Below are 22,402 nucleotides of genomic sequence, written 5' to 3' on the forward strand. Positions count from 1 at the left end.
ACATTTGTAACTGTCGCAGGTGGAAGTGTTGCATTCACTGACCAGTTTCGATGGAGGTCAAGATGAGCTTGCCGTGTTCAGCTTTGACATGGTTTGCCCTCAGGTGAGATGATCTACAATTACAAGTTTGAATTTTTATTTCCTCATTCGCTTTAACAATGACTGACTGACTCTAGAAGGAAGTGCTTTTCTTTCAACAGACATTTCTAAGTCACCCCAACCTTTCAAAATGTCGTTTATGCTTTTAGTATTTAATTTACTTGTGTGGAAACAGTGTCCTGTTGGCTCATTATTTCTGTGATTTACTGATTCTAGTATGTATTTTATAGTTAACAATAATGTATTTACTTTTACAGTACTATTAATGTACATCAGTGCAAAAATCTGTTACTTAATTTTGTTAAATATAGTAATCAATTATTTGATTATTATGACATATTGTTTAATTTCATTAAAGCAAATATAAATTAAAACAAAAGATTTTTCAAACTGGGACTTAATATGAGCTTTATCTTTTGTACAGAGCAGTAAAAAATATATTTTTTTAAATCAACAAATTTAATAATGCTTATTGTGCTACAATTTGTGTTTAATTTGGGGTTGGGGGTCAGTGTCCAAGCACAGTGGTTTTCAAATGTGTATTTATGTTCCCTTAGGGTACGTGAGATTTTAAAATAAATTCTGGTTATATCGTTTGAGTTCCAAATAGCTCAAGAGAGGCCACTGTTTTAAGTATTTTTTTTTTCTCAACCAAAAATGCTTTGCACTGTTTAGGGGGTACTTGGCTGGAGAGAAAAAAAATTCACAGTGGGTGCATCACGAAAAAAAAGGAAAAAAGTTGAGAACGACTGTCCTAGCAGATAATGCCAGGTACATCTCCAGGATTTTTTTTGCTCTCCGCACTACAGTAGGCTTGACTGAGAAAATAATTTACATTTCAGAATGTCCAATAAAATGTTGTAGAGGCTTAATTGGGACTGCACAGATTTCTGACGGGACTATAGCACCCCCTAGCCCCAGTGTAGCAGGAGCACCATTGCCCTTTTTATTTTAGAATCACGACAAAGTAAAGAAATATCAACATGTTTCATAGTCTTTTTGTTGAAGTGCGTCCTAATTTCCGTAGTAGTCTTTTATGCAAATACGAATGTTTTATGGGCTGCAACTAATCCTGGTCCACGAATACTGCCACAGTGCCAAGCAACAAGTAGCTGGGATAATGTGGCAGGATGTGGATCAAGGTGGTGAGCAGCTATGCTAGTTTTGATGCTAGCTAGCTCAAATTTCACTTCAGTTGGGAAATCTTATGACGAATCACAGATCATTTGTGTCGGAAGAGGAATCAGAGTGTTAAAGGGTACATCAGACAGTTTAGGTTGTGTTACTATTACTACCCCACCAAATGTGTTCATAAATTACTTTTCTGTAACCATATGATGTTAAAACAGCAGCGATGTCGATAATGCATTTACTTCAAAATTTTAGTGAGGCACTGTGGGAGTCTTCAACTTCACATTCCCGTCTGAGGGAGTGACGTCACGAATGTGTCATGTCCTCACGTGTCCATACCGCTCTCCACGAGAGCGAAATTCATGTTTTCAAGCTGGAAATTTGAGTTTTTATCAGCTAAAAACAAAAATATTCAGGTTTGAGATATCCAGCTTCAAAAACAAAAAACAACATAAATTTCAATCTTAAAAAGAAAGTCTCACCATATTGTGGTTCTCAAATTTAAAATTGTTACATTCACAATGTACATTATAAATGTTGGATTCTGCTATTGCAACATTAATATTTAAATACCCATCCATCCATTTTCTTAAGCGTTTAGTCACAAGGGTCGCGGGGGGCGCTGGAGATAATGTAGGTGGCGTATGTCAAGTAAAAAAGTATTTTACATTTTATTTGAAAATGTATTTATGTTAAGTGAGGACTAGAAAGAATGACTTTTTGAAGTGCAATCCAGAAAATACTCTTTTTTTTAAATAAAAAAAAATTATGTGAAGTCAAAAAGCATGTCTTTAATTTACTTTTAATAATATATAATTCATTAATATAATATTTGTTAAGCAGAGTTGTCTGTATCTGCTGAGTGTACAAACTATTACAGTAACTTGTAATCTAAATTACTTTTAAGTTCAAATAACTGACTAAATTATTTTTTAAAGCAAGTAATCAGTAAAAGACCTAAGTTACCTTTTCAAGGTAACTGTGTTATCACTGGCCCTTAGACTGTATCACAACGATCCTAAACACACTTCTTGACTGTTTATGCGGGCGATCAACACATCTGCACACTTGTAATTTGCAGACAGTATAAACTGAAATTGACCTTTTGCAGTCTAGATACTTCATGAAAAGCAAATTTCCCAAAGGCTATGAATCCATTTGGAGTTTTCTGATTCTACCCACATATTGATGACAGTGGGAGAAGTGCGCGTGTTCATTTTTTGAGGCAAACGTGGTCATCAACAACACCTACTGGGTTGCTTCATTTTGAACATGTTCAACAAAAACTTAAAGTCTGTACATGATAAATATATATATTTTTAAATTAGGTTCTTATCTTGGGATGATGAGTTGTCTTGGATTCTATAGCCAATAATGTACACCTTCATTCATACTGTATTATCTTTGCAGGTGGATCCTCATCCTGCTCATCACTGCACAGCAGCTTAATGCAGTAAGAATTCCCCTTGTCTTATTTTTCTAAATATTAGCTGCGCTTGTAAAGCAGCACAGCCTACTATAAATATGACACAATGTGGCTGTCACTTTTTTATCGATAATATCAGCCGCAATTATGTTGCAAAGCATCTCTGTCACACATGTTGCCAGCCAGTTTTAATGTACAGTCTAAACTTTGTTACTGTTATGCTTGATTTGTATAAACCGGGCCATGCGGCTAGAGCAGCTGTATATTGAGAGCAAGCATAAACAACTTGAACTGTCAGGAAGTTTCGAAGTGTCTGATTGTGTCAGCAGCACAATTCATTCACTCTCACTTACATACACATCAAGTTTATTAAACGGTTATACGATTATTATTATTTATTTTTTTACAGCAACCTATTTCCTTGTACCAAAAGCAAGCTATTGGACAGTTTTAGCACCAGAAATGAACACCTGTGTGTGGTTTTTTTTCACTGCAAGTTATACCTTGAGATATGAACCTGTGTCTACTGAAATTGATTTTAGGTTAGCTGAGATGAATTACAGTATGTGTGTAAATCAAGAAAATAGTGGTCATCGTGGGAAACTGTAAAACTCTACATGTGATAACAGTCCTTAAGAGGGAACTAGAAACCTGAGAACTGTGTGTGTTTCTACCGCATTTGCACAGGTTCCCATCCCAGAATTTTTGGTGGGATTAAATGGAACAGCCCTAAAATGGTGCATGTCCTATAGAGGAAAGTTGTTTGGTGGCCATTGGTTTTGAATCTGATCAGATGGTCATGATGTGGGGTAGCTCATGGGTCATTCCATGGACCCCTTTGATTCAAAAGCTTCAGAACGCCAATGTTGTTAACATGGCTAATTGGCTATGCAGATAACGCACAGCTATATGGATCAATGTCCCAAAATGACAGCAGTTCAATAAACGTGTTGTCACTGTCAAGACTAGAGCAAATTAATAACTTAGATGAACCAAAAACAGCAGGTTTTATTTTTGTATTTTTTGTTGTTGTTTTTTGCCGAAAAAGAAGAAGAAGACTACGACTGCTGTGAGAAAACACCTAGTCACTGTCTTTAGAAACCAAACCACAGACCGAGTCCAAAATCTGGGGGGTGTTGAAGGACTCTGACCTGACTTCCAAGAATCAGATCAAATCAATCACTAAAACAATACATCATACAGTACTGGGCAAAAATAGTGATACAAAAATGACCGTATGTAACAAGAATGTCACTCCGTAGTGTGAAGGCCAAGCCAAGTGGAAGCATTTTGGTTCCATTCATGCTCTCATGATAAGAACCAGTGAAAAATGAATTCATGTATACTCACCTTTGTCCAAATCCAAACCAAACTAAATGGCTTTGCTTTCCTACTAAGAGTTTGGAATTTGGTCATTAAAACAGCAAAGCTAATGAAGGCATGAGGCTTTTACACGTTTTACACTTTACATTAAATAAACAGTATCCAAAGTTTTGTCTTTGCCTGACCCCAAAGGAAAAGGTGCATTTGGTTTATCGTATATAAACTCCTCTAAATATTTTGCGCTGTAAGCAAAACATTTATTCGTCGGAGAAACTATTTAGAGAAATATAAAGCTTCCGCAGGTCTTGCATCAAGGTCAGCGTCCTTATTTGGTCATTTTGTAAACGCTGACCTGTTGAATGCATTTCTGCCAGTTGGCGACTTTCCCCAGAAAGTTCTTGTGTTCTAAAGAGGACTTTATGTGAGGTCCCCACTTGACACACTCTGACCATGTTGTTTGCCTTATACACACACAAACTCTTCCTCTCTCTTAATCTTGCTAATATGGAGCTTCTAATTGAGATGTATTTTTGTTGTCTTTATTCAGGGGTATGTTGACGGTCCATGTGACAGGAGTAACTGCTCTCTATGTCAATGCTTTCCTGCCAAAGGTGCACGGGTAAGAAGAATCTCATCAAGATCATCACCTTTGGGCTTACTTCACTTCTGTTGGCAACTTATTTCATTTGCATGCAGCATAACAGTTTAATGCCGCTTCACCATGTTTGCTTTGAAATCTGGAAATGTGAAATACAAAGAAACAACAGAGAGCAGGGCTAGATATAGACGGCCGTCAAGAAAACACTTGATGGAAAAACATTCATTGAGAGACCTCAATTGAGATAGCAGCCGATGAATGCTTGGAAGCAACTTTAAACACATGAAAGGACAGCTCGCATGGAAGAATGGGGACAGGAAACCTCGATGTACTGACAAAAGTGCCACTCACAAACTCATTTCATAAAATATAATTTTAAATTCAACTAAACAGGCCCAGGTTAAGTCATTTACATTTAGTAAATGTGTGAGTAACTTGAGAAGAGAGAGTCGTTATTTCAGTTTGTATACATTTTTGTGACATTTGTGTTTGGTTTTCAAATGTAAAATACAGTACTGTATATACCTGTAAGCAGGGTTGGGGAACAGTTTGACTTTGGCCACAGGTGCTTCAACTCAACAGGTGCTTCTATGAGCTTGTTTGTGGCTTTAGTCAATCTGTGGCAGGGTTTTTACTTTCTGGACCAGGATTCCCCAACCCAGGCTGTATGCCTTGGTGAGACGCTGTTTTACCTGTACAATATGCAGACCAAGCTTTGGTGCCCTCTACTGGTGACTCAGATGTTGTGCTAGGGACCACATAATAGAGTACAAGAACTAACCAGTGTTTCCTAACTGGACTTGAGAAATAATTGCAAACAGTATCGAATAAATAGGCAGTTGAAGCAAAATATACGTTCACCAGAGTGACTGAGTGATTTCTTTTGTAGGGACAGCCCGGTAAAACAGGCAAGCAAGGCTCAACCGGTACCATGGGACCATGGGGCAGTGAGGGGCCGCTTGGCGAGAAAGGAATGCGGGGCTTAAAGGGATTGCCAGGCCCAGAAGGGCCTACAGGAACCCAGGTAAACTCTATAGCATTTGCATTTGTTGGTTCAAATGCATAACCCACCAAACAACCATTTATTTATTTTTTTATTTTAACAAAACAACTAAATTTTGGGGGGACTTACCCAACTTTTTAAGTTGGGCATTAAATATAAAACTTGGGTAAAAAAATAACCCTAATTGGATCAAAAACTGACCGACCCAACGTTTTGATTCATTTATTTAAACCAAAACGTTAGCCCACAAACAACCCATATTTAGGGGGTTGACCCAATATTTTGGGTTATTTATTTACTTTGTAAACCAAAAAGTTGGTCTAATGAAAAACCCACCAAACTATTTTTATTTTATTTATTTATTCATTTTTTCAGGCCAATTTAACACACATGTAAACCAAAAAGTTGGGTCGCAAGAATAACCCAAGACCTAATATTTGGGTTGTTTTGTGGGTTATTCATTTTGACAAGCAAAAATGGAAAAATCTTTTTTTTGTTGATCCCCCCCCCAAAGAAACCAATTTTTTGGGTTGTTTTGTGTGTTATTCATTTGACCCAACCTTTAATAGCATTTTAGTTAAAATTCAGTGTCATGATAAATTATATAATGATGTTTTTTCCCCCCTTTTAGGGTAACACAGGGGCTCCAGGTTTTCCTGGTGGTGATGGTTCACATGTAAGTCAAGATTGGTTCAGGAGTACTGCCCCTTCCTCTCACTTTTTCTACAATCTTTATTTAGAAGGTATATATTTTTAGGGTCAACTTGGAGCAGTTGGTGAGCCAGGTTTGCCCGGAAAGGACGGTTTTCCTGGGGCTAATGGTCAACCTGGCGTCCCCGGAATTCCTGGTGTGGATGGTCTGCATGGGCCACCTGTGAGTAGAACATTCCAATTCGCAATAAATCTAAACAGTGACCCTTGCATATTTGCAGTTTTGCCTTTGAGTATATACAAAGGGCTTTTTTCTGTTTTCCGTTATTTGTAAAAAAAAAAACAAAAAAAAAAACAAAACACCCTCACTCGCCGAGTCGTTTTTGTGCTCAGGCCAAAGCTTGAACAATCTGGTGGCGTCTTTATGCCTTTAAGGAACTGTTGAAGTGATTTGAGGTGCTTCATTTGGACAAAAGTCGTTATTTGCCACCATCCTCTGTATGTATAGTCAGTTACAGTATAGTATAAATGAACCTTTTTGGGAGTGCCTTGATTACTTGCAGATTTTTCCCTATACGCAAAAGGCCCCTGTCCACAAAAATAACTACAGAGGACCCAAAAAAAAATCTGCAAATGTTTGGCCGCCATTATATTTGCGTTGAAAAAAATTGATTTGTAGTTTTTCTTTAACTAACCAAAAGTCTTGAATGAATGGAGGTATACAGCGTTTTTCACCCCAAAAAACAAAACAGTTGTCAACATTTTTTTTCAAAAAGCCCAAAAAAGAATACATAATATTATTATTAATAATAATAATAATAATAATTATTATTATTATTATTTTTTATTATTATTATTACCGGTGTTTTTATTTGTATTTTTTTAAGCTTTACTTACTAACCCCATGCATAATTTCTTAGAGTGATTGGATGTAATCGTTTCTCTCCTTTTCAGGGATTTCCTGGTTTAAAAGGTTTTAAAGGAGATCCTTCATATGCTGATTCCCTTCCTGGTCTTCCTGTAAGATTATAATTTTAAAAAAATTAAAATATTTTTGTAATCATTACCATTTCCATTGACACAATTTAATTGTTATTGGGGTTTTCTTTCCTACAGGGAGATCCCGGTCGCCCAGGAGTTATGGGTCTACCTGTATGTACTGTATATTCTCTTCAATAGAAACTCTAAAGTTGAGGAATGTGGAATCTGGAGTTCTTCCAAAATATTCTGAAAAGTGTTTGAAAACAAATACCGTTCAAACTGCCATCATGCTAAATCTTGTAAGATGTCTTTTCAGTGAGTCTAAAACTGGATTTGTAACTTCTCACTGACAGTCGCTAGCCTCTGAGAATCTGAATTTTTGCTGACTTTGATCAAAATGGAGGACAAATATAATAATAACAATTAAACCCAATTGATGTGTATGTACCCTGCTTAATTTGTGATCTTCTGTATCTTTTTTGGATCCACAGAAAGATACCAGTCATGACAAAGAGAAAATTGTAATGATAACTATGGAACCAGAAATGTAACTATTTTGATACACTCAGTACAATATAAGCAAGGCAATTAAATATCAATTAGATACACATTCATTTAAACAGATGACTTGTTTGCCTTACCACTGCTTAAACCAAGGGTGTCTACACTAAAGCCCGGGTGCAATTTTCAGCCCACCATCTGTTTTAGATTATTTCATATGTTCCAATGGTGAGAAAGCAAAGTGCGGAGAGTCTCTGTACCTGAAATGTAGTCAGCAAATTGGGCGATTGATCATTATCAACAGCCTCTCAAAATATCCTCACTTTCTTTATTATCACCTCTCTTTGTGGCAATCCGCTGCTTCCTCAACAATCTTCCAATGTTTTTGTGGTTCAATGAAAACATTTTCTTCATTATATCTCACCTGTGTGATAATAAATTAAAATAAGAACTTTGAAAATCTTGCTCCCTCTGACCATAACAGGCATTAATTTGTGTTCATTCAGGGCTCAATAGGAGTCACCGGAACAAAAGGCGACATTGGGGCTCCAGGTCTACCTGGAAATCAGGTGAATATACTTTACAGTATTTAATATAATAAGTGCAACATTCACCACTGCCATAAAGTGGTCATTAATGTCACTGTTGCTCCACTCAGGGCTCGATAGGGAATAAAGGTGTCCGAGGACCATCAGTGAGTTACTTGCTATACATTCATTGCGATTATTTTCTGGCTGTTATAATAGGGAATAAAAATCCACGTGAATCGAGGATAAGACAAAAATATGTTTTTACAGGGTGACCCTGGAAGACCAGTGCCAGGCGAACAAGGAGATGATGTAAGTCAGCAGTTCTATTTAGAAAATGGGTGTGTGTATGCGTGGTGCAAACATCTTCACCACTTAACCTCCATGTACTGTGCCAGGGTGAACAAGGCCTGCCCGGGCAACCAGGACCCGAAGAATTAGTTGAGTTCCCCACAGGCTACCTATCACCTAAAGGCGACAAGGTGTGTGTGAATTTTTGCCATTGATTTTATGAATCATTTTGAACCCTTTAATTAATTTCACCTCACCGATATCAATCCATTTTTGTGTATACCAGGGAGACAAAGGTGGTCCTGGACGATGTGGACCAAAGGGCCGGCGTGTGAGTGGAAATCTTTTGGCACAGACAGAGAACTGTGACTTCACAATTATGACCTGTATGTTTTTTAAAGGGTGAACGAGAAGACAACTTCGTTCAAGGGATGAAAGGAGAGGAAGGAATTCTGGGTTTTCCTGGACCTCGGGCAAGTCGTTTACAGCCGTGACACCGAAAATTAGCTTCATGCTAAAATGCAGTGAGAAATGCCATAGATGTATTATTGGAAATTTAGCATTGATATTGCGGTAATTTTGAACCCTAATCATCAATCAGCTTGTGTTACTAACATTAACTTTAGCATAAACAAGGCAGTAACATACAAATAGAAAAAAACAACAGTGCATATATAGTGTCTCTGCTCTGTGGAAAGAACTACAACTGATAGCAGAGAGAGAGTGAGAGAGAGAGAGAGAGAGAGAGATTGATTGATTGGACGGACAGACAAACATTCTTTTAGTGTGTGTAGTTTATATACCGGTGCAACAAACAAACAAATTTCTTCCAATATTATTTTATACTTTTTTTTTTTTTTTAGGGTTTTCAGGGGATCCCTGGTAATCCAGGACCTCCAGGACCTGAGGTACAACCAGCAACATATGAATAAACAAAATGTTTACCTGTAAGATATGTAAATTATACAATATATGTTGATATTTAGGGTTTACCAGGGGACAGGGGGCTCCCAGGTCTCATCGGAACGCTTGGACCCAAGGTGAGTGTTTTTTTTTAACTTTAATTGAACATGATTGCAGGCTTCCATAATTAAAAATGAAAAGCGCAGAGAGGTGATACAACAAAAAACAGACACAATGTAATCGGAAGAAAATTCCATACCTTGAATTTGCCTTTTGTCACATTTAACAGGGCTACCCTGGAGATGTTGGTCTCCCTGGTGAATCAGTGCTTGTGAAAGGATCTGCAATCATAGGTGAGATTCAAAGTATGCATGAGAAACGCTGTCTGTTGAAATGAGAGGTAGGTCTGCTGGTATTTGTTTTTTTTCTCTTCCTTTTCTTAAATATTAAAAAACCTTGCATTGCGTTATGTGTTCTTTTCCTTTTTTTTTTATGATTAAACATTAGAAGGGGTCACATAAACCCATGCACGTTGTTAAGAAACAAACACAACAGGAGAGCTGCTAAATGCTATTTACTGTGCTCTGTGATTGACTGGCGACCCAAAGTCAGTTGGGATCAGCTTCAAATCACATTTGAGTAAGTGTGGTATTATATACGCAGGAGAAAAAGGTAGCAATGGCTATCCTGGAAGTCCTGGACTACCTGGTGATCCTGGATTTAAGGGTGTGCGTGGACCTCCCGGCCGAAAAGGAGAATCCTATTCAGGTTAGAAGTTTCTGGTTGGTAACTTTCCCTTGCATGACTTGATGCATGATTAGTGAATATGTTTAAGCACATGCAATAACCTGGATATGATGAAACGTTGCTCGTACGGTATACTGTGTGTTAAAAACTCATTTTGACTTTGAGTTACCAGTAACGTCTCAGTTTTGAAGAGTAAGATGGATTTTTTAAGATGTATCTCACACAGGATAGGCTTGACTCTATCTTTCTAAAAAAAAAAAAACATTCCTAGATGGGAGTAGTGTGCCTGGTAGAAGAGGACTTCCGGGTCCCAAGGGCTTTAAGGGAGAGCCAGGGAGGTTCACCGACTTAATCAACTTAATCCCAGGACCAAAGGGAATAAAAGGAAACCACGGGCCTAAAGGTGCCATCGGATTTCCCGGTCGTCCAGGTATAAAACACCTTCAGGTCATATTTTGTAAGTTGTGTTGTGAATATGTGATCTAACACCGTGTGCTTTGTGTGTGATCCATCAAGGATGCGCCGGTGAGTATGATTCCCTTTTTTTTTTTTTTTTTACATCTCCAATATCAATGTGTCTATGTTGAAATTACCGTGCCTTACTTATAATTTTATTTCCCTAGATCATATTTGTATGCCTGGCATGCCAGGTGACCCTGGTGATCCAGGACCCCCAGGACCTCATGGAGACAGAGGCTTGAAAGGATGTAAAGGTGACTTGTGCCTGTTTGTTTTATGAATCTAAATGCTCTAACAGGGAAAAATCTACTTTTATTTCCACAATACTATCATAAAGATAATCATTATTTTTTTCCTTTTTTAGGTGTGATTACTATTTGAATACTGAAGAGAGCAGTAGGAATACTGACTAACCCATTTTATGATGATCCCCGCAGGTTGTGTAGGGGAATGTGAATGTGAGTTTACTCCTGGTGATCCAGGTGACCCTGGTCCGCCTGGGTTTCCAGGACCTCCAGGATTACCAGGATCTCCAGGGATGAAGGGGAACCCAGGACTTAAAGGAGATTATGGTCCACCAGGACCACCTGTAAGGACAATAGGATAACCAGTATACACTCTAAAAGAGATAAGTCAACAATAACCCAAATTGGGTCAAAAAGGGACCGACCCAACGTTTTGGTTTATTTATTCAAACCAAAATGTTGGTTCAAATGCATAACCCACCAAACAACCATTTATTTATTTTTTTATTTTAACAAAACAACTAAATTTTGGGGGGACTTACCCAACTTTTTAAGTTGGGCATTAAATATAAAACTTGGGTAAAAAAATAACCCTAATTGGATCAAAAACTGATCGACCCAACGTTTTGATTCATTTATTTAAACCAAAACGTTAGCCCACAAACAACCCATATTTAGGGTGTTGACCCAATATTTTGGGTTATTTATTTACTTTGTAAACCAAAAAGTTGGTCTAATGAAAAACCCACCAAACTATTTTTATTTTATTTATTTATTCATTTTTTCAGGCCAATTTAACACACATGTAAACCAAAAAGTTGGGTAGAAAGAATAACCCCAAGACCAAATATTTGGGTTGTTTTGTGGGTTATTCATTTTGACAAGCAAAAATGGAAAAATCTTTTTTTTGTTGATCCCCCCCCCAAAGAAACCAATTTTTTGGGTTGTTTTGTGTGTTATTCATTTGACCCAACCTTTTGGTTTAAAGTAACACTAAAGGGAAGGATTTGACCCTTCAATTCATATTTTCATAATTCTGCTGATGAAACATTGATTTACAGCTAGATTAATTAAACCTTTGTCATGGCCTGAGCCAGGGGGTCTGTATCATTTCTACTGGCACTAAACTACTTTGAGACGGATGGTGTGAACTCTGCTACACACACAAAAACAAACTACAAACGTGCAGACTGCTTTACGGCATACGTCCTATTCCCAGTCGTTCGAGACGGAAGTCGAGTCAAACGTCTACGCGCGATTACTGTTATCATGCAGAAGCTACAAAACACCCCAAGAAACGAAGATTTTTGTCTGAGGCGACATTTATAATGATGAGAAAAAGCCTACCTGGAGGATTTCACTCGCTGGCGAGGTGGTTCTTTCAAGGGAAATTCAAGGTCCAAAGGTGCCGCCATAATCAACGAAAGCCAAATGCTGCTTTGTTCTGAACTGATGAACCCAAGCATTTGGGTCGGTCCCTTTTTGACACAATTTGGGGTTTTTTTTCGACCTAACTTTTTTGTAAAATATTCTGTGCAGAATAGTCAATACATTAATGACTTCTTACTGCCCTACAATGGGTGAGGTTTTGTTGTAGCAAGATATGATTATGATGATGATTATGATGATGAGTGCATTTGTATGTTCAAATGGATATTGTCAAACAGGCAGGCTTTCAATTTTATCTATTCTTGTATGTAATTGCAGGGGTTTAAAGGATATATGGGTGTGAAAGGAATAAAGGGAGAAAAGGGGGAAGCTTTTGGTGCAAGAATTAAAGGTGAGTAGGTTAAAAATGGTTGAAATCCACTAGTAGTATCCCTCAAATAATCAGATGGGGTTTTTTTATGACTAAAAGGTGAAAAGGGGAACCGAGGAGACAATGGATACCCTGGCTTACGTGGACAACCGGGTAAACCAGGACCCGATGGACCTGACGGGTTTCCAGGAGACCGTGGACCACCGGTAAGTAGCAAGCTTTTAATACTGTAAATAAATACATATGACTTAAGAGTATTTTCTGCATAACGATTAAAGACTTGTTTTAAATTGATACTACACATATTTTCATAGGGTGACAGTTATCCAGGTAGACCTGGTCCCAAAGGAGAACCGGGTGTGGCTGGTCCTAAAGGTTTTCCAGGCAATTCAGGGCTCCCAGGTCCTGGTTTCCAAGGCCCCCCGGGTTCAGCAGGACCAAAAGGAGACTCGGGGTATCCGGGCCCTCCAGGAAATCCTGGAAGAATGGGCCAAAAAGGTTGCATATTTTTCCTATTCCGTTAATTTTCCAATTTTTATGCGCGTGTGTAATTCTGAAAACATTTTGTCACTGCATGTCATTAGGTGAAGCAAGTGATGATGTGACGGGACCACCTGGTGTTAAAGGACAACCTGGGGACCCAGGTAAGACTTTGGAGATTACCTGCCACCCTACCTAACTTTGTGCCGTTATCAGTTCTAGTTGCAATTCAATGTCTTTGCTTGTTTCTTTGTTTTAATCCTTAAAGGGAGTCCAGGTGAGCGTGGAAGGGATGGATTCCAAGGGCCCCCAGGACCTTCAGGACCTAAAGGCGGGAGAGGAGATGATGGTGGAAGTGGATTAATTGGACCTCCAGGTCATCAGTCAGATTTTATATTCAAGTATCATTGATAAAAGGTTATTGGTCATTTTAGCTAATTAACATCTTGTATTTTAACAGGGCCACGAGGTAGAAATGGAGATCAAGGTGACCCTGGTATTTCTGGAAAAAGCCTCGATGGTCCTCCGGGCCCTCCTGGACGACCAGGATCACCAGGGAGGAAAGGTTCCCATGGAGACGTTCTCGATGCTTTGCCAGGTCCTCCCGGCGAACCTGGCCAAATTGGAGTTAGAGGCAAAAAGGGTTTTCCTGGCACTCCAGGAAGGCCAGGCTTTCCAGGTAAGGGGACATTTAGCAAACATTAGTTCAGTCATTATCTCAAACATTTGACAACATTCACAGGTGCACAAGCCCCACCTGGATATCCAGGTCAAAAAGGAGAACAAGGGTTCGATGGTGATCGTGGACCTACCGGACTTCCAGGCCCACCATGTCCGTATTACGAGTTAAAAGGACTTCCTGGAACCCCCGGTCTTCCGGGAAGACCTGGACCAAGAGTGCCAGGTGAGGATGCAGCGAAAAAACTCTCAATCAGGGATGCGGTATGATTTCTCTCAAGTGTAAGTGAACATTCCTTTTCATCTGTAGGCATTCCTGGTCCAAAGGGTTTAAAGGGAGATCCAGGACTTCCTGGTCATGGCCGTAAGGGTGAAATTGGTCCCCCTGGTCCACCTGGTATATCAGGCCCACCAGGACCAAAAGGCTCTGCTGGTCCTCCGGGGGATCATGGGAATGATGGATGGCCAGGACGGAAAGGTGAACCATGTCAAATCCCTAAACCCTAAAACCAAAAGGAAGCAAAAAGTCCATTCAGATGGGAGTACTTATTTCTTCTTGCTTGAGTGCTAAATATATTCTGATCTATTCTCAAGGTGATTTGGGGTTCCCTGGCAGGCCTGGGTCCAAAGGATTTCCAGGGACTCCTGGACCTCCAGGTCCTCCAGGCAGGCAAGGGGAAATAGGCTTTGATGGTCCACCAGGTGGTGCAGGAGATCCGGGATATCCTGGTATTAAAGGTACAGTATTTATGACATTGCACTGGTTCACTTCACTTGGTATTGACGACATTGTGCCTAATGGTTTGGAAACGCCAACCTCCATAAATATGCATGTACAGTAGTGGCCACTGTTGTTCATGAACCAAACTGTACAAATGTATATAATTTCTGATTGGGGCATTCAGGAGAACCTGGTCCCGAAGGATTTCCTGGAGAGCAAAGGCTAGTTATTTTAAAAAAGGGACAACCAGGAATACCAGGCTTAAATGGACAGCCAGGTCTACCGGGACCACGAGGCAAGTGACCTATTTACAAAAAAATGGATACAGTACTGATCATATTACAGAAAAATACACTTTTGATGAACTCATCAGAAGATTAAATTATTTTCTTTAGGTGGAAAGGGCGCAAGAGGAAGGCCAGGTGATCCGGGACCAGATGGTTTTTCTGGTTCTCCAGGATTTAAAGGTGATCCTGGTGTCCCAGGCAGACATGGTATTCCTGGAGATCCCGGGGACCCTGGATTGAAGGGCTTTCCTGGACCACGGGGAGACAGTGGGATTGATGGAGATTTGGTATGAATCAGAAATCATTATTGGCCTTAATATGCCAGTAATCATTTTGCATAACATACAATTTGGCCAACTGAGGATTAAATATTTTGATAAATGCTGTACCTCATATTTTGGCGAGACGGGTTTTTGTCAGTGGTTGTACCAAAGTGTCGCCTGCTTGCCAGAGCTGAAACACTACACAACATCCAACCATCCATTTCCCGCATATTCATAGAAATAACAACATTAAAATTAATTAAAGAAATATAATTATATTGTGGAATGGACAGACGGAGAGATGAATGGATAGTACAATTAAAAAATAAATTAATAATAATAATAATAATAATAATCACAAATAAAAATAAAATAATAAATAATTAAAAAAAAAAAAAAAAATCTGTCATCTCTGCATCTTTTAAAGGGAGACCCAGGATCAAGGGGAAATCCAGGAATTCCAGGAAGTCAAGGATCACCAGGAGCCAAAGGTAAATCCACATCTATAAACTGTATTTAATATTTACCAAATGTGAACAAAGAAAATAATCTGAATCATCTGGATTTTGTAGCTGCTTCAACTAATTTAAATCCATACTGTTCTAGGTGAACCCGGAGACTCTTATGGCTTACCCGGACCAGCAGGACCAAAAGGAGCTAAAGGGGAGAAGGGATTCAGCGGTAAGCTTAGAGCAGTGGTTCATAACCTTGTTGGAGGTACTGAACTCAACCAGATTCCTATGAGCATTCACCAAACTCTTCTTTGTTGAAAAATAAAATGTATCCAAATTCAAGACATAGGTATAAGGTTTGGTTGAGTAGCCTTTTCATCAAATCCGGCTCTCTTCACCTTGAATTCAGAAAGCGTTGTGTTCTTGTATTCCCCATCTCCATGCATCTTAACTCATTCACTCCCAGCCATTTTCACTGAAGCAACCTCCTTTTGCTCCTGGCTGTTTCACTGATTTTGCAAGGTCCACAGAATATTGTGTTCTATTGCTATGAAAACATGGAACCTACCAAAAGAAAGATTAGAGTCTCTTCTTCCATCAGGAACAAAAGTAATAAAAATAAATAAACGTGTTTATATGTTTTTGTGTTTGAATGAGTTAAGGAAGTGTTCTTTTAGTTTTGCTAGCTAGTTGTGCTCAACTTGGCATTGCAAATTAGCATGCTGTTAGGATGCTGACTCCCATCACTCAACTCTCACACCTATGAACAATTTAGTCTTCAAATAGTCTAACAAGAGAGAGGGGAAACATGTCAACTCCATTCCCACCCAAGATCTCAGTATTGTTAGGGACACGTGCTACTCACTAGCACACCATGCTGCACCTGCAACCACCAACCAATCTGAATTAAATAGTGCAAACAAGCAACCTACAGGGTGTGGTTTACTAACATCTCCTATCTTTTATATCCAGCACCGCTTGGGGATCCAGGGGATCCAGGCGATCAAGGTCCAAATGGATATCCGGGAACGCCTGGACGGCCGGGCACTACTGGTGAACCAGGAGGACCTGGTGGACTAGGTGATTTCTCCTGGCTGCTTTCTTTGTGAATTACTCTAAAAGTAAGTTAAATTCTTGATGTTTGAGTCCTGCCTTTTCTTTATAGGTTATCCTGGGCCTATTGGTCCACCGGGTAATCCAGGTGTTCCAGGTATTCCAGGTGATAGTGGGTATCTGGGGCCCCCGGGTCCACCAGGCCCAAATGGACCTTCAGGTATTGATGTCGTCTTTTGAAACTATTAAACAAAATAATAATCATGTCTAATGTCATGTCAATGATGCAAATTTGTTTATAAGGACTCCCTGGGCCGCCGGGCCTTCCTGGACTGGATGGTCTTAGAGGAACAAAAGGGATGAACGGAGCAAGTGGTAAAGAAATTATAAAAGTTCCTTTTTACTATACCCGTTGTTATTCAATTAAACTGTCTCTTAAAAATCTGTTCATTTGTTACTTGAAATAGTAAGTAGGCCCGGCCGTCCAGGACGAGATGGCTTTCCTGGAGCCAAAGGTTCCCAGGGGAAGCCTGGGCTTCCAGGATTCTCTTATCCTGGGCCGAAAGGAGATACTGGTCCACCTGGTGACACAGGTATCAAATACCCAACAAATCAAGACAACGCCATTAGGGCAAGAACACAAGCAGCAGTTTTCAGATGAGGCAAAAAACAACCAAATTTTTTGGGGGTTGATCAGTAACTAGTGAACATCAGCCTTTTATAATTGCTGGCGCTGAACTAAACTGAATTAAACTTCCTACTGTTTATTTTTCCACAAGGTCCTCCCGGTTATGCAGGTTCACCCGGTTTTCCTGGGAAAGAATGTAAGAGACCTTTGCCGGGACCTGTTGGAGATCCAGGATCTGAAGGGCCTCCTGGGACGCCAGGTCTGTTCATGTCTTCCTCATATGTAATGTACATTTTATTTGACGTCATACTTTTTCTACCTAGGGCCTGTTGGGAAGAAAGGTGAACCAGGCGACGTTTTTGCGCATAAAGGAGATCCAGGGCTACCAGGCCTACCGGGGCTTCCCGGCCGGAAGGGAGAAAAGGGATATCCAGGAAGTAAAGGAACTTCATCATATCCAGGACTTCCAGGACCAAAAGGTCAAATTACCTTAAACTGTGATTCTAAACTCCAATTATTAACTCATTCACTCCCAGCCATTTTCATGAAGCAACCCCCTTTGCTCCCGTTTGTTTTACTGGGTTTTGACTGATTTTGCAAGGCCGACAGAATATTGTATTATATTGCTATAAAAACATGGGACCTACCAAAAGAAAGATTAGAGTCTCTTCTTTCATCAGGAAAAAAAAGTACATTTGTATCTGTTTCTGTTTTGCAGCAATTAGCATTAGAATTTAGCTAAGTTTCATCATTATTCACAAATCTGTTGAAAAAACTGGGTTGTTGCAACATGGCCATGGTTGATCTCTTATACTCTGCTGCCACCTGCTGGTCGTTTTTTGTAATAATTACCATTGCTTTGAGCAACCTCATCAGGCCAGAGGCCGCATCAAAGCCTTCTGTATGCTCTAGCATAAATAAAATTTAAAAAAACACTCGTTTTTGGGAGCAAATGAGTTAATAGTAGATTAAACCTATTCCCAAACCTCACACGCACATTTACAGGTGAGAGAGGCCTTCCTGGTTCCAGAGGTTTTCCGGGAGGTAATGGACCAAGAGGTGATGCTGGGCCTTGGGGGAGGAAAGGATTACCTGGCCCATCTGGAGACAAAGGTAAGTGGTACAAAAGCTATGAGATATGGTGAAGGCTTATTTACAACTCTTTATATAAAATCGAGTATAGATATCATATTTAAATAATTGCACAGAACGAACATACATAACCGGGAATAACTGTGTCATGTACAGGTGCTAAGGGTGCTAAGGGTGATATTATTTACGAACCCATTGGGAGGGCTCCAGACGGCCCTCCAGGACCACCTGGTTACCCAGGATCCAATGGGCCGCCAGGCACTCCAGGTTTACCTGGGCGAAATGGACCAAAAGGCAAGAAAATCCTCATATTTGTTTAAATGTATATATCTGCATATCCTTGTACAAAATATTGCCATTTATAACAGTGGTATGTTTTGCTCCCCCCTTGTTGACTTGTTAGTTAGGAAGCCTAAACAAAATTCCATTTCCATTTTGATTAAATTTGTTATCAAAGGAGTCAAGCTTAGGGCAACACAGAATTATAGTTGTGACCTCTCTCATCTCCAGCTAACCTGCAACCCCCAATGAGAACCTTTAAAAGATGGATGGATTAACCAAGTTATTCATCCATAGCGGAGGTTTATGCTCGACTGAGAACTAGGGATGCACCCAAATGAAAATAGTTGGCCGAAACCGAAAACCGAAAATGAAAAATGCTTGGGCGAAAACCGAAACGCTGAAAAAAAATTATGCCAATTTTTTACTATCATTGCATTTATTATAATGAATTAAATTATAATATTATTAGAAACTATTTATTTAGCACTGGCATTTTAACCAAGCACGATATAAATTGAAATGTGCCCACACCGCAGACATGTTGGCTAATGGTACATTACACACCAAACGAGGGTTGAGCATTTTCTGGCGGTGCGATCGCACCTTATAGTCAATGTAGTTCGCACAGGCGGGGACGGGTGCGTGCGGTGGGACAAATCGGCACATTCACATATTCACCAACGTTTAAAAATAAATAAATACATTTGTTTGCACCAGCTAATCGACTTCGGGAACGGACTGCAAAGTCACACTTGGCGTCCTGTACAGGTCTCTCGCCACTCGGAGATAGCGTTAAGTGTTTCCGTGTTTAAAACTGTTGATAGCAATAGTGCTAACATTAGCTAAAGTATTTAGCATGGCCACCGGGATTCCGGTGATAAAGTGGAAGCGTTTGAGGGGCTTTTATAAAAAAAAAAAAAAAAGGAAGGCGCTGCAGGAGGAAGAGTGGCTCACCTGTACTCAAGTACACGACAGTTCTGTCTTTTTTCGACCCGCCTAAATTTTGTACACCAAGCCACGCCCCTCTCCTCGGGTGTGCGCAATGACCCCGGGAGCTGCTGCGACCGGCCGGTGCAAACTCACACGGTTGAAAAGCCAGCGAGAAGAAAAGGCGAATACTCACCCCCGCATTCGCTGTTTAATTCAAACAGACGCTTGCTTGCAGCCTTTTTTTGCTTGTGTCACCACAACTTATTTCGGCCATATTCTTTCGGCTTTAATTTTATTTCGGCCGAATGCCAAAAATGGCAAAAATAGCTATTTTCGCCCGAATATTTTCGGTGGACGAATATTGGGTGCATCACTACTGAGAACCATTCGTTTTCTCGTGTTTCAGGACCAAAGGGTCCAATTGGTTTTCCGGGGACCCCTGGACTTCCAGGTCCTCCTGGTTTTGATGGTCCTATTGGTGATAAAGGAGATTTTGGTGACCCTGGATTTGTTGGGCCTCAAGGTGAGTTTTTAACCTCATATATTGTAGTCCATTCAGGTACAGGTATTTGGAATTGTAGTCAACACAAACTCATCCACTGCCATCTTCACTGAAGCAATCCCGGTCGCTCCCGGCTGTTTTACTGGATTTTGACAGATTTTGCAAGAATATTGTGTTCTATTGATATAAAATTATGGAACCTACCAAAAGAAAGAGTCTCTTCTTTCATCAGGAAAAAGTATATTTGTATCTGTTTCTGTTTTGCAGTAATTAGCATTAGAATATAGCTAAGTTTCATCATTAGTATTCACATTCCTGGTGAAAACACTGTCAAAAAGAGCTTGTTGCGACATGACCCTGGCTAATCTCTTATACACTGCTGCCACCTGCTGGCTGATTTTTGTAATAATTACCATTGCTTTCAGCCACCTCTTTATGTCAGAAGCTGCATCAAACACTTCTGTTTGCTCTTGCATAAAAAAGATAAAGGGAGTTAAGGCCAAATTATTTAAAAAACTATTTACACGTTTTTGGGTTTGGATGAGTTAAAAATGACGTCCATAGCCATCAATGTCAGTGAATGAGTTAAAAACCGCCTGCTCCCTTTTACCAGTAACACTAAGAAGTCACATGACACTGGGGAGGGAAAATGAAGTGAGCTCAATTTGTACATTTTCACTTAGGGGTGTACTTACTTTTGTTGTGAGGTAACAATTAATGGCTGTATTTTGAGTTATTTTGATGAAACAATGCATTTACACTGTTATATAAGCTGTACACTGAATTCTCGTCATGATGCTAAAGTGTCATTTCTTCAGTGTTGTCCAATGAAAAGATATAATTAAATATCTTTAGAAATGTGAGGCGTGTACTCCCGTTTGTGACTTACTGTATCCATCCACTCTCCAGGCAGACCAGGTGATCCCGGCGACTCGGGCGATCCAGGTTATAGGAGAATAACAAGCTCGGGGTTCCTGCTGGTTATTCATAGCCAGTCGGTTCACGTGCCTCGTTGCCCCGATGACAGCAGCAGGCTGTGGGAAGGCTACAGTCTGGCCTACTTGGAGGGACAGGAGAAGGCTCACATGCAAGACCTCGGTGGGTAAAACTGCTCATGGTTGACGCTTGCTGTCAATCCGTCGGAACTGCCCCCCCACATACATTCAGAAATAGTAGTATGGCAAAGAAACCCCAAAATACATCTCAATAAAAACAGCACTTTGAAAGTACTGGTAGGCTTCAAATGGCAGGCAGCATTTTTTTTTTTTACATTTAAAGACTACCACACAATGAGTATTTCTGCAAATAATGCTTGTATCATCAAATGAATGTTTTTGGCATAATATCTTCTTTCCTTATAGGTCAAGCTGGCTCTTGCATGCCCGTGTTTTCCACCATGCCGTTCTCCTACTGCAACAAAGCCGCTTGTCACTACTCTGCTCGGAATGACAAAACCTACTGGCTTTCCACCACGGCGGCCTTACCCATGATGCCGCTCTTTGGCCACGAGATCGTATCCCACATCAGCCGCTGTGTGGTGTGCGAGACACGTTGGCCCGTTGTGGCTTTTCACAGTCAGGATCCATCAATTCCTCAGTGCCCAGATGGCTGGAGGAGCCTGTGGACGGGCTTCTCCTTCCTCCATGTACGTATGATGAGTACTATTAACCCATTGGTTAGTAACTCAGTCACTGCCATTGACGGCTATAAACGTCAAAAATTCATTTCAACAATTTCTATTAGTTTAACATCCCCCCCCCCACACTTTTGTTAACAAAAGTATGAAAACTAGATTTTTTTTATTGTACATTTAAAACAGATATGAAATTTGTGAATAATCGCGAGTTAACTAGTGAAGTTATGCAATTAATTACGATTAAAAACTAATCGCCTGATGCCCCGAATTTTTAGTAATATATATATTTTTTTATTTCATTCACTGCCATTGACGGCTATGAACGTCAAAAATTCATTTGAACTATTTCTATTAGTTTAACATTTTTTCCCACTTTTGTTAACAAAAGTATGAAAACCTAGAATTTTTTTTATTGTACTTTTAGAACAGATATAAAATTTGTGATTAATCGAGAGTTAACATGCGATTAATTACAAAAAAAAATTGTAATCGCCTCTTGCCCCTAATTTTTTTTAATTATCTTTAAAAAAAAATAAAAAAATTATGGCAGTGAATGAGTTAAAGAGGAAGTCAACCGTAAACATTTCTTGACAATAATAAGCTATATGTGACCTCACTAGTCTGATCATGACATTCTGACTAATATTACTTTTGTGGAATATGGACGTTTTTATCCATCTCGGGGGCATTTTGCCACTTGCTGTCGACTGAAGATGACATCACCATTTCTCAGGCAACAACAAATCACAGGCTG

The 22,402-nt window shown here is 39.7% G+C and overlaps 1 protein-coding gene across 1 annotated transcript in view; it reads left to right on the forward strand.

The window, feature by feature from the left end:
- Positions 1-22,402, forward strand: part of LOC144043709 (uncharacterized) — a 68,196-nt gene that overhangs the window by 43,074 nt on the left and 2,720 nt on the right. The window contains exons 9-54 of the mRNA XM_077557619.1: positions 20-103; positions 2,641-2,683; positions 4,527-4,598; positions 5,467-5,601; positions 6,212-6,256; positions 6,338-6,454; positions 7,186-7,251; positions 7,348-7,383; positions 8,220-8,282; positions 8,372-8,407; positions 8,511-8,552; positions 8,639-8,722; positions 8,818-8,862; positions 8,933-9,004; positions 9,395-9,439; positions 9,518-9,571; positions 9,724-9,787; positions 10,098-10,202; positions 10,453-10,611; positions 10,698-10,706; positions 10,805-10,894; positions 11,078-11,229; positions 12,593-12,665; positions 12,744-12,850; positions 12,959-13,142; positions 13,229-13,288; positions 13,393-13,500; positions 13,585-13,803; positions 13,867-14,028; positions 14,113-14,280; positions 14,397-14,540; positions 14,708-14,818; positions 14,919-15,097; positions 15,501-15,564; positions 15,680-15,754; positions 16,498-16,605; positions 16,691-16,798; positions 16,882-16,953; positions 17,046-17,171; positions 17,358-17,465; positions 17,530-17,685; positions 18,212-18,319; positions 18,455-18,592; positions 19,917-20,033; positions 20,922-21,110; positions 21,374-21,657. Coding sequence (XP_077413745.1) covers positions 51-103; positions 2,641-2,683; positions 4,527-4,598; positions 5,467-5,601; positions 6,212-6,256; positions 6,338-6,454; positions 7,186-7,251; positions 7,348-7,383; positions 8,220-8,282; positions 8,372-8,407; positions 8,511-8,552; positions 8,639-8,722; positions 8,818-8,862; positions 8,933-9,004; positions 9,395-9,439; positions 9,518-9,571; positions 9,724-9,787; positions 10,098-10,202; positions 10,453-10,611; positions 10,698-10,706; positions 10,805-10,894; positions 11,078-11,229; positions 12,593-12,665; positions 12,744-12,850; positions 12,959-13,142; positions 13,229-13,288; positions 13,393-13,500; positions 13,585-13,803; positions 13,867-14,028; positions 14,113-14,280; positions 14,397-14,540; positions 14,708-14,818; positions 14,919-15,097; positions 15,501-15,564; positions 15,680-15,754; positions 16,498-16,605; positions 16,691-16,798; positions 16,882-16,953; positions 17,046-17,171; positions 17,358-17,465; positions 17,530-17,685; positions 18,212-18,319; positions 18,455-18,592; positions 19,917-20,033; positions 20,922-21,110; positions 21,374-21,657 — 4,755 coding nt within the window. The 5' untranslated portion in view covers positions 20-50. The remainder of the gene's footprint in view (positions 1-19; positions 104-2,640; positions 2,684-4,526; positions 4,599-5,466; positions 5,602-6,211; positions 6,257-6,337; positions 6,455-7,185; positions 7,252-7,347; positions 7,384-8,219; positions 8,283-8,371; positions 8,408-8,510; positions 8,553-8,638; positions 8,723-8,817; positions 8,863-8,932; positions 9,005-9,394; positions 9,440-9,517; positions 9,572-9,723; positions 9,788-10,097; positions 10,203-10,452; positions 10,612-10,697; positions 10,707-10,804; positions 10,895-11,077; positions 11,230-12,592; positions 12,666-12,743; positions 12,851-12,958; positions 13,143-13,228; positions 13,289-13,392; positions 13,501-13,584; positions 13,804-13,866; positions 14,029-14,112; positions 14,281-14,396; positions 14,541-14,707; positions 14,819-14,918; positions 15,098-15,500; positions 15,565-15,679; positions 15,755-16,497; positions 16,606-16,690; positions 16,799-16,881; positions 16,954-17,045; positions 17,172-17,357; positions 17,466-17,529; positions 17,686-18,211; positions 18,320-18,454; positions 18,593-19,916; positions 20,034-20,921; positions 21,111-21,373; positions 21,658-22,402) is intronic.

The sequence above is a fragment of the Vanacampus margaritifer genome, chromosome 2 (assembly GCF_051991255.1).
Source record: "Vanacampus margaritifer isolate UIUO_Vmar chromosome 2, RoL_Vmar_1.0, whole genome shotgun sequence".
In the NCBI taxonomy this organism is placed as follows: Eukaryota; Metazoa; Chordata; class Actinopteri; order Syngnathiformes; family Syngnathidae; genus Vanacampus; species Vanacampus margaritifer.